A 12042-nucleotide genomic window follows, 5' to 3' on the forward strand; every position below is an offset into this window, starting at 1 on the left:
AGTGTCTTCTTTCTGCCACATCCTTGTTCAGTGTTCTTTGGAAACATAAAACACATATCTCTCTCCTTATGGAGCTTAATTTTAGTGGAGAAACAGATTATTAACAATAAACATGAAAAATAACCAAATTACATAGTGCATTACAAAGTAAGAGTTATGGGGAAAAGAAAAATACAGCAGAGTAGGGGCATCGGAATAGTCTGGAAGTGCTTATTTGAGAAAAATTCTTCACTGTGAGGGGATTAGTAATGCAGCTATATTGTTAAAGAGTATTCCTAGCAGTGAAAACAGCTGAGTAAGCACTTAAAGTAGGAGCAAGCAAACCAGGTATATTTAGGTATCCAGAAGAAAGCCAATGTAGTATGAATGGAATGAGTGAGAGAGTATGGCAATGAGATAAAAGAAGGAATGAGTGAATCATGTTGGACCTTATAGATCACCCCAAGGTCTTTAGTTGTACTCTAAGTTTGATAAGAAATATGAAAAGGTTGTAAGCAGAGGGACACGAGATTTTAGAAGGATCTTTCTGAATGGGACACCGTGGAAGCAGAGAGACCAGTGAGGATGCTATTATAATGGTCCATACGAGCAATGATGTTTTGAACCAGGTAGGTTAATATGGAGCTGGTAAGAAGTGGTCAAATTGCAAACATAAATTTTGAAAATAGAACCAAAATATATTCCTGATGGATTAGTTGGATGTGGAATGTGGAAAGAAAGAAAGGAGTTAGGATAAATAAACAAACAAATGTAAAGAAAATATTTAAAATTATAACAATGGTTATATTGTTGAGAAATTATATACTATTCTTCTTTTGATCTTCATTTCTTTCTGTATTTTCCAATTTTGTACATAGATTATGATTGCCTTTATAATCAAAAAAGAGTAAAGATATTTCTCAAATAAAGCAATATTAAATCACTTATTTTTCAAGTATGTGATTGGCAAATTTTTAAAGAGCATAGTAGCCAGTATTGGTGATTGTGCAGTAAAATTGGCATTCACACATAGCTGTAGCACTATAAATTGGCACTGCCATTCTACAAGACCAGTGCTCTAGCCCCTGAGCTATAGGGCCTTGGTACTGCCATTCTAGAGGCAAATATATACATGAAAGCCTTACAAATATTCATATATTTTCCTCAATGATTCTATTTTTATTTTTTTTTAAGATTTTATTTATTTATTTGAGATAGAGAGAGAGTGAGAAAGAGAGAGCATGAGCCAGGGGACAAAGGGAGAGGGAGAAGCAGGCTCCCCACTGAGCAGGGAGCCCGAGGCAGGGCTCAATCCCAGGACCCTGGGATCATAACCTGAGCTGAAAGCAGACGCTTAACCGACTGAGCCACCCAGGCACCCCCAATGATTCCACTTCTAATAACTAACAGAAAAAAAAATCAGAGGTTTACTTTAATATTTAGGAGCAAAATTATTCATTTTTCATACACAATAGTGAAAATTGGAAAACAATTGTCCAACAATATGGGATTTTTCAATTACATTATGTATGATGAGAATCCATACTTCCATGCTGCTTTTGAATATTTTTATGGCCTTAGAGAATGGTGAGAAAAATCACCATTTAAAGAACGACATGAGACATCTTTAGGGTTGACCCTAGGGAGCGTCTGTAGATGTAAGAAACCTGGGGATAGTCCTCCCACCAAACTGGCCAGAGTATCATGTGGAGAAGGCAATGCTACATTGATATTAATACCTAATTAGTGACATTGTGTCCTGTGTAGAGAAGGACTGAATAGGCAGAAGAGGGATGGTCTATATGGAATCTGTGGAAGGAAGGGTCATCCAAGCAACAGAAAAGATGTGTCTCTTTGTGTGAGACGGTGTACCTATAAGAGAGTAACCCAGCTGCTGACAGGAACATTGGAACTTATGACCAGATATTCTTTACACAGCCTATATATATATGCCTGCGGAATCCCAACTAAAGAATTCCAACCACTGAGATGACCAACCAACTTCCCTCATTGTGATGCCACAGACTCCAAATGGCCTGTGACTGTTTTCCTTAATTGAGAGAAGCGGTGTACAAGAGTGAGCACCAGCCAGTCAAAAGTTAATGCATTGGCTTTTGTTATGCATTAGTCTTCTATGAGTCTAGCTGTCATAGGTCAGCCTTTCCAGGGTCAGTATTTGCAGAGTACCTACAACTTGAAATCTGGTGACCAAAAAGACTGGCCATAAGGGTGACCAGTCCAAGAAGCCATCTGCCTCTCTGAAATAGATCTCTATGAGGGAACAAATTCTACACCAAACAACTACTGAGCATCTCCTCAGCTCTAAGGCTAAGGAAAAAGAAGAACCTAGGGAAAATACACCAATGGGGAAGGCAGTTACCTTAGTGACCACCAACTGGCTCCACATGAGTCCCTCACTCATGAATTGCCTATGTATATTTTCCCTGCCTTTTGTACAGTTCCAGCCGTAACCTTATTTTGTGTGTGCAGGTGGGAAGGAGGGGAGGGAAGGGCACAGCTTGTATATCACAGCATCTGTCCTAGGACTTATCTTCCCCTCACAGTAGTCATGAGAGGTGGATGTGAGCATCCCTATTTTACAGATTAGGAAGCTGAGGCACAGACACACTTCATGAACTAGACAAGGCCACAGAGCCAGTAAACAGAAAATGCAAAATGTGGACCTAGGTCCTCCTGGCTCCAAAACCCATGTTTTACTAGTGCTGGCCTGGGAACTGAGGCACCCTCTCCTCTCCACTTTGAGTGATAGATCCACCCCCCCACCTCCCCTGCTCTGCCAACACCTGTCCTAAACAAGCAAAGTTTGTGCTCTCTGAGACTCAAGCTCATGCTCCGCACCCAGGACACAGGTAGAGACCCCCAAGTCTCTACTCCTCGCCTACTCTAGGTGGGTCCATCCAGGTGTGAGAATTGCTCCTTGGGGAGCCCTGTCAGGCCTCTTTGCTGTGAGTGGCATAAACATGCTGCCCCTGAGGCCTTCCTGGTGCCTGCTGGAGTAGTCAGGATGATCAGGCAGGCACTTTTGTGTCTGAACCATGGCAAGCCCTGATTCAAAGTAAATGTTTGCCTGGGTTCCTTCCAGGGCTGGGGCCTAGAGCAGCTGTGGTTTTACAAAAAGAAGCTGCGCCAACCTTCAGAATTCCGGGGATGGAGTGCCAGGTCAGACTGTTGCTAGCTGTGTGAGCCCATTCAGGTCACTGGACATCTCTGAGCCCAGTTTCTTAATATTCAAAATATAAAGTGCAAGGCATATTTACTGGGGTCATGCATGCTGTTATGATTCCAAGATGACTGGAGAAACTCAAAAAAGCAGAAAATCATATGCAAATGTAAGGTGACTCAAACTGAATTGATACATTTCCAAAATCCAAGGTAAACCTTTGTACATTTCACATTTGTTCTGGCATCAGTTCCTGCCAGGAGTCTGCATATGAAAGAAAGCTAATGCTAGGAAGGATGGCAGCATTTGGTCCCCAAGGGCCAACATCAATTCTGCCTGGCTGGATGACTTTCCTCATCTGTTGCATAGCAACCTCCCCTGTCAGCTGCCTGTTTTTCCTCAGCACTTCCTCTGTAAAGTGTCCATAATGGAATGTGAACAAACTCAGAAAAGGTCTGAAACACCATTTTATATGCTATTTGTTCCCAAATCTGTATCCCCAACTCTAACTTGGCCTATAACTTTTATAACCATAATCCAACTGCATACCTTACTTCTCCAATTGGATATGTCTTGGTATTCTCAAAATTAGTATGTCCCCAACTGAGCTTTTGAATATATACTTCTTCTCACAATCATCATGTATTCCTTCACTTGACTTCTTCATCTCAGTAAATACCAACATGCAGTCAGATTTTCAATCCAGAAACTCTCGAGTCTTCATCACAACTTCCTTTCCCTCATTTCTTTTTCCACGTTCAAACAACCACCAAATCTTGAATATTCTACCTTAAATATATGCCAACTTCTCTCCCTTTCTACCGTCCTACACTATGCCACCAGTATCTTTCTAACCTGGCCTACTGAGCAGCCTCTTAATTGGCCTCCCAACTTCCCATCTTTTTCTTACTACAATCTGTTCTCTACACAGTAACTAGAGTAATCTTAAAATGTAAATCATATTATGCCACCTATTATTCCCACTTAAATCTGCCATTGTTTTCCCACTGCAATTAGAATAAAAGTTAAACTCTCTACCCTGGACAAGCAGTGCCTTGGGCAAGGCTCTAACATTCTCCCCCTCCTATTTTCTTTTTTTTTTTTTTAACATTCTTAGTTTATTGATCCTCTCATGAAAAATCTGCACAACCAGATAAAGTCACTGCAGCATCTTTACTCCTTCTGTTGTCCAATCTCCAGCTCATTTTTTGCCAGCACCAACATTGGCTTTTGCAGTCCCCCTGACTTTCTTCATTCTGTTCTTGCGTTCCTTTCGCTGTTTTCTTGTCTTTTTCTTCTCATACAGGCCATGTCTTGCAAGTCTGTGTTTGGGTTCATTTTTCTTTGCATAATCCAAGGAATCATATATCATGCCAAAGCCGGTTGTCTTGCCACCACCAAAATGGGTTCTGAATCCAAAAACAAATATGACATCTGGTGTGGTCTTGTACATTTTGGCTAGTTTTTCCCGAATTTCTGTCTTAGGTACTGTTGCCTTTCCAGGGTGAAGAACATCAATGACCGTCTGTTTCCGCTGAAGTAGTCGGTTAGTCATGAACTTCCTGGTCCGGATAGTTACTGTGTCGTTCATGATGGCGGCCAAGCCCCCCCTCCTATTTTCTTTATCTTCATTCCCTAGTCACTTCATCCAAATACTAACAATATCTCCTTTAACAAAAATTCATGTTTATCTCATGCAATTTGTTATTAAAACATTGTTAGAAAACTGCTATTTTTATTGCCCTGTAACATGCAATTCTAAATAAAATCCCTATGCTTGCTATAAAAATGCATCTTGGTGACAGGTAATCCTCATTCCAACCAGAAAGCCCCACCTAAGCCCCCAACAAATGGAGAAATTCTAGAAACTCCTTTGTTCAATTCTACAGCATCAGTCCATGCTACTCTCCCATCTTTCCATTCTCCTACTACTCAGAACTTCACTCTTACCTAAGGGCCTCTGCATTCCCATTTGTTTTGTCAGTAACATACTTATCCTCACTCTTCACCCATCTAATTCTTATGCATCCCACAGAAATCAACTTCATATTATTTTCTCATAGTGGCCTTCCCTGATCATCTTGACCTATCTAAATTGGGGTCTGCTACAGATAGTATGACCATGCATCCCAGTTTTCCTAAGACAGTACTGGTTTATGTTTGTTGCATTATGCACCATATTTGGTGCATAAATGGCACCCTCATTTACTCTCAAAAGTGAGACAACTTATTGATAAAATCAACTCTATGTAGAGATTCAGTATGACCCAAAAGGTGGTCAAAATAAGGCAGGAGAGAGGAGGGAAAGGCATGATAGGAGAACTGAATATAAGTTTAAGAGTAAGAAGAGTAGAAGGATATATGAAGAGAGAGAAGAGATTATGACAGATAATAAAGATTTAGAAGGGGTGATGAAGGACTAAATACAGAAAAAAGAAAAGAGGAACAAGCAAAAGGACAGAGACAGGAAAAGGAATAATTGCTGAGATAGAGTCACATTTCAACTCTAAGTAGGTATATTAAGGACTCTCAGCTCATTGGAGTGCAAACATGAAATAATTTTATTTTTTGCAGTAACTGCTCTCTATATAGCAAATTTGAAAACATTCCATTCACACTTGTGTGGATTAGCCAAATTCCATAACTTGTTGGTGATATTAAATCTTTAGAATGATTTCATATAGATATTTATGATGTGATCCCATTTATTTTACAATTTTATTTTGAACTTAATTTAAATCTTACATCTCTTTTTCTACCCCAGGTCATGCTAGACCAATCTGTGACTTTAACTGCATATCTAATATTTAGGAGAAGGTGAAGAAGTCAAGAATTGTACATTCTCTCCCCTTGTCATCCTTCCTCCAGGGTACTTCCTTTCTCTTCCATGATGTGGTAAGATACAAAAAAAAGAGAGAAAAATAAAAGTAACTCTTTATTCAACTAGCTGAGTTTTAAAGTCCCACTCTATGATTGACATAACTCTTCTCAAGAGCTTAATGAGAATGAGTTGTAACTATACCAATGCCTTATTGGTGATGGGTTCACTCCAGTGCAGCTCCCCTAAATTATTGAAAGTTCCTTAGAAAATTTGGTCAACACTCCCACTGACCTCCAACTGATGGTTTTTATATAGCACCCTTCTATTTATCTCTATTTATGTGCCTCTTGGCTGCCCACTCACATATTGTGGCAGCACTAGAAAGGCTATAGTCCTCGACCTCAGCTTCTCTCAGTCACCGATGCTGTGACAGTTCTAAATTCTTCCTACTGGGCAATTCCCACAATGCCATATTCCCCTAATTCTCTTCCCTACTACTCAGGTAACATGGGATCAGATCAACAAGTACATAAGCTAATCAGACATACAACTGAGGAAGAAAATATGTCTCCCATTCTTAGAATAAATCCCAATTATTACTAATAATATTGATTTCTAATTTAATTTTGTTTGGCCAGTGTGCTTTCTTTTATTAAACTCTTAATATTTATAGAATCTGTAATGATGTACACTTTTATCCCTTATATTGGTACTTTGAGTTTTCTGTCTCTTTGTTTCTTGAGCAGTCTCACTAGGAATTTGTAAATTTTATTAATCTTTTCAAAGAACAAACTTCTCACTTTATTAACTTTATTTTTGGTCTGTTTTGTGTTCTAATTGTTTCTATTCTCCTTATTATTTTCTTCCTTCTACTTACTTTGTATTTAATTTGTTCTTCTTTTGCCAGCTTTTAAAGATGGAAATTTTGGTGACTGATTTTTAAGACTCTTTGCTTTTCCAATATAAGCATTTAAAATTATAAATTTTCCTTTATGCACTGCTCTAGCTGTATCTCACACATTTTGATATATTGTGATTTCATAATATTCAATTCAAAATAATTTCCCTTGTGATTTAATCTCTGATTAATAGTTTATTTAGGAGTGTGTCATTTTATTTATAAATATTTGGGGCATATTTCTAGATATCTTTTAGCTATTTCATGGTTATTGATTTCTTTTTTTTTTTTTTAAAGATTTTTATTTATTTGTCAGAGAGAGAGAGAGCACAAGCAGGGGGAGCAGCAGAGGGAGAGGGAGAAGCAGGCTCCTCACTGAGCAAGGAGCCTGATGTGGGACTCGATCCTAGGACCCTGGGATCATGACCTGAGCCGAAGGCAGACGCTTAATGACTGAGCCACCCAGGCATCCCCATGGTTATTGATTTCTAACAATTATGTTGTAGCCAGAAAACATACTTACGGGTATTTACGAACAAATATGGATATATATATATGTATCTGAAATATATACATGGATATTTTATGGCCCAGAATATTGTCTACCTTGGTGAGCATTTCATGTGCTCTTAAAAATAATATGAATTCTCCAGGTATTATATATAGTGTTTTATAAAATGTCAGTTACATTAATTTGGAGGACACTATTATCAAAATCCTCTAAATCTTTACGGATTTTGTGTAGTTATCCTATCCGTTACTGAGAGAAGAGTGATAAAAATCACCAATTATGATTGTGGCTGTGTCTCTTTCTACCTTCAGAGCTGTCTGCATTTGTCTCATGAATTTTGAAGCTCTGTCTTTAGGTGCATACATAGTTAACATTATTATGTATTAACATTATTATGTATTAACCCACTATCTTTATGAAATTTCTCACTTCATTGCATGTGATATTATTTTTCTTAAAGTCCTCTTTGATATTTATATATGCACAACAGTGTTCATTGATCTACATTTTGCATGATATACCACTTTGAATCTTTTTATTTTAAACCTATTTGAGTACTTTTAAGTGCATCTCTTTTTGTCAGCAAATAGTTGGGTCTTGCTAGCTTATCCTGTCTAATAATCTCTGCCTTTTTATTGGAGTATTTTGTCTATTTCTACTTCATGTAATTATGTATGTGATTGAGTTTATTGTTTGCTATTTGTTTTCTTTGTCCTGTTTATTATTCCTCTATTTCACATTCATAATTCATTGAGGATAATAAAAAATTTTTGTATTTCGGGGTGCCTGGGTGGCTCATATGGTTAAGCATCTGCCTTCAGCTCAGGTCATGATCTCCAGGTCCTGGGATTGAGTCCCAGTCAGGTTCTCTGCTCAGCCGAGAATCTGCTTCTCCCTCTCCCTCCTCCTCTCTCCCTGCTTGTGCTCTCTGTCTCTCTTTTTTGTATTTTATTTTAATATCTGTATTTTTTTTAGCTATAACTTTTAGTAGTTGCTTAAGGGTTACAATATGCATCTTTAACTTATTATAGTCTGTTGGAGTTAATATTTGCTACTTCACATAAACATAATAAATTGAAAATAGTATACTTCCATTTACCCCTCTCCATTGTGTGGCTGTGGTCATATATTTTATTTCAACATTTGTTATATACCTCATACTATTTTTTTGCCTTAAACAGTTTTCTTTTTTATAGTTAAGAGAAAATAAAAGTTAGTCTTGCTGGGATTAAAAACTGAAGCATTAGTGGTTTCCAAATGCAGAACAATAGGTCACCAAAACCAAGAGACTTTAGTAACTCTGAGATAGCCCTGGCACCTCTCCTGTCATCCAGTTATAAGATTGAAAAGTACCTGAGATTATCCAGGAGCCAAGGGGTATGAAAGTGGAAAAGGGTGAGGAAGTGGACTTAGCCCTCATCTATTACACACATTGTTCTGCAGGGAACTGATGTCAGCTGCCTGGTGCCTTAACGTATTTTTGTTTACTCTTTTACATCCTAACACCTTTCACAGAGAATTTAGGAGCCTCACAGAAACACACAGATTAGAAACAGGGCAAGGCCAGAATAAATTCACATTAGAACAAAAGGATCAGACTGGGAAACTTAGCTTGGAAAGTTCCTGATAAAGGCTTTCGTGATTAGGGTGTTGCACTGTATCCAGTTTCCCCAAGGTGAAAATATTTAAGGCCAGAGATATGTTTCTGAAGAGAAAGCCCACACGGTAAAGTAAGGGAAGGTTCTATTGATTAGCCCCCAACCCTGCCCAGAGCAGCACTACTTAGAGGGCTGCCTTTCCTTCCTGACCCAAATATGATATCACTCTTCCCCACAGGTTTTAGGGATAAACAACCAAGGAGCATCAACAGTTTAGCACAAGCAAGCACCAAACTGTAGCAGCTGCAAGGAAGACAGAACCATCAAAAATAAGGCATGGCCCAGAACCCTTAGGGGAAAATGGATTAGTTACTTTTAAAACACCAGAGAGTTCTGTGTTGCTCTAAGTGCCAAGTAAGAGGGGCTGATTATTCAGGAGAATAAGGAGAGGTGGGGATGCTAGGGCCGTTTGATCAAAACATAAGAAGCCTTTAAAAGTCACTATATGCAGAGAACAAACTGGTGGTTGCCAGAGGGAAGGTGGGTGGGGAAATGGATGAAATAGGTAAAGGGGATCAAAAGGTAAGGACTTCCAGTTATAAAATAAATAAGTCACAGAGATGAAAAGCACAGCATAGGAAATATAGTCAATGATATTGTAATAACACTGTATGTGACAGATGGTGACTACATTTATCATGGTGAGCACTGAATAATGTATAGAACTGTTGAATCAGTATGTTGTACACCTGAAACTAATATAACATTGTATATATGTTAACTATACTTCAATAAAAAATAAAAATAAAAAATAAATAAAAATCACATGCCAAGGAGTTTTATCTTTATTCTGTAAAGAAAGAATAGTTGGAAAAATAGCCCAAATAATTTTTAACAAGGGTGTTTCTATAAAACTCATGCTAGCATCACTTGCAAGGAATGGGCAAGAGTAGTGGATGCCTCCTCTCTCACATAGTGAATAACATGAACTGCTGTATTTATCATTACTAAAATGGTACTCTTGGGAATATTTTTAATATTTCAGTATAAAATATCCATGATCTTTTTGGGAACACTGGGATATTATCTAATCTTCTCTCTTAGCAAAATACACTGGTATTTTTAATTCATTGGACAAAATAAATCTACTAAATAGGGAACTTACATTCAAGAGCCATGAACATGTTAGTTATCTGATACATATAAATATTATTAACTATGACAATTAAACACCAAAGTAATCTTGGTGCAAAGATTACGCTATATATTTCTTAAGTTATATGTTGTGTTATAATTCACTATGGGCCAGTATTGTTAACAATGGATAATAAGGAGACTTTTAGCCAAGATATTCAGTACTCAGATGAACTAAAATGGAAAATTGCCTTCCATTCTGAAACCACTTTCTTGCATCAAACTTAGCTTTCTCATAACATCTTTTATTGCCCTTTCTTGAGCATGTATTAGGGAGTATTTAGGGTATGACCACTCCACTAGGGCTCAATTTGAGTGATGGCACCATGTGATATGGGTGTGATCTCAGTAGTGGATTTATTTGGGGATGGCAGAGGAATACAACTTAACCAGAGTGTATGGGAACAGAGAATCGATTTTCCAGCAGTGGAGAAATTGTTGTGTTAACAGGCAGTTTAGGATGGATTATGGAGGCTATAGAGATGACTCCACCTGCTCATGTGGAGGCATATTTGGCAACTGATCACCAAAGAGAAATTTATCTCATCCCATTTTGACTATGTTTATATTAGTAGTTGGTATGAGCCTGTAAGTATGAGATTTTTGTGCAAAGGAAAATATATATTGGAAAGTGATAGTGATGCTTCAAAATATATAACAGTGATTGCTAAAAGGCATTTATCAATATGTATTATCTATTTCAAGGCAATTGTGCATAACATTGTGCATAAGGAAAGACAATAATTAGTTACATCTGAATGATTAATTATTAAAGATAAACTGATGTGTCCAATTCAACTATAAATGAGACAACTGAGAAATAGCAAAAATCAGTAAGTTGGCCTGGGATATGTTTACCAGTTTGGGCAATCTAAATGTCAAGGTCAAACTACTGAGAGACAAAATGATGTCTTATTGTGAGAACAGATTAAGAACCAGAATTTAGGAGGCCTTAACCAGTGCTCCAATCAACCAGTCCTCCCATTCAGGTTATCAGTAGACACCTTTTTGCACCACAGTAAGCCCTAAGAAGGCAGAAGGGCACTGATGATATCCTAATGTGAACCCAGAAGATGAGAGCAGGTGACAAAAAGGCTAAGTAGGATAGAATCTTCTAAGGAATGAACGGGGAAGAAGCAGAAGGAGGAACAGGGAGGGAATGATGACCCTGCAAATGGTTGAAACAACTAAGAACTTCAGAAACTTACCTTGCCTTTTCATACATGTAGTCCACCAACCATGCCTGCAAACACAAGTGTTGACCTTTGAATGGGTACATGTGACATTTCAATGTAAGTGATGACATTTTGTTGGGTATGTTTACGATCTAGAGTAGAGTGTGAGGTTTCTGGTGATAATCTGACAATATGAAGCTAGTATTTGTCTTGAGGACCCAAGAATGCCTCACTCCTACCCTAAATTGCCACTCTGCCTTCTCCTAGGGCTTTTCCTAAAGGACACATACCCTGAAGAACCTGTAATATCATTCACTGGGCCAGTTCCCAGTACCGTTCAATGTAAGGCCTTCAGCTCAACTAAAAAATTGTTAAGTCAGAACTCAAACCACATGATCTTTTCACCAAATCACATTTTCTGATAGATTATAGAATAGTGTGTGGCATTTAAAAAAATAGCAACCAATACAAAATACCATATAATATACTAAACACTAAGAAAATCTAGTAAAGTACAACACAGATGAAAAATATGAATATAATGATGTGCTAATTGTGTCTCCTAGACATCAATGAGGGAGCTAAATAGAAAAGAGAGGGGTCAAAGAGGGTAGAAATAATCAAGAAAAGCAGTGAAAGAAGGGGTAACTACCAAGAGAAGTGAACATCATGTGCAGATAAGAAA

At 37.9% G+C, this 12042-nt stretch overlaps 1 protein-coding gene across 1 annotated transcript; it reads right to left on the reverse strand.

Moving 5' to 3' along the window:
• Window positions 1-4361: 4361 nt before the first annotated feature.
• LOC110581206 (40S ribosomal protein S24-like) lies at window positions 4362-4751 on the reverse strand. The gene has a single exon (XM_044911719.1). The coding sequence runs from the start codon at window positions 4749-4751 to the stop codon at window positions 4362-4364; it is 390 nt and encodes a 129-aa protein (XP_044767654.1).
• Window positions 4752-12042: the final 7291 nt, after the last annotated feature.

The sequence above is a fragment of the Neomonachus schauinslandi genome, chromosome X (assembly GCF_002201575.2).
Source record: "Neomonachus schauinslandi chromosome X, ASM220157v2, whole genome shotgun sequence".
In the NCBI taxonomy this organism is placed as follows: Eukaryota; Metazoa; Chordata; class Mammalia; order Carnivora; family Phocidae; genus Neomonachus; species Neomonachus schauinslandi.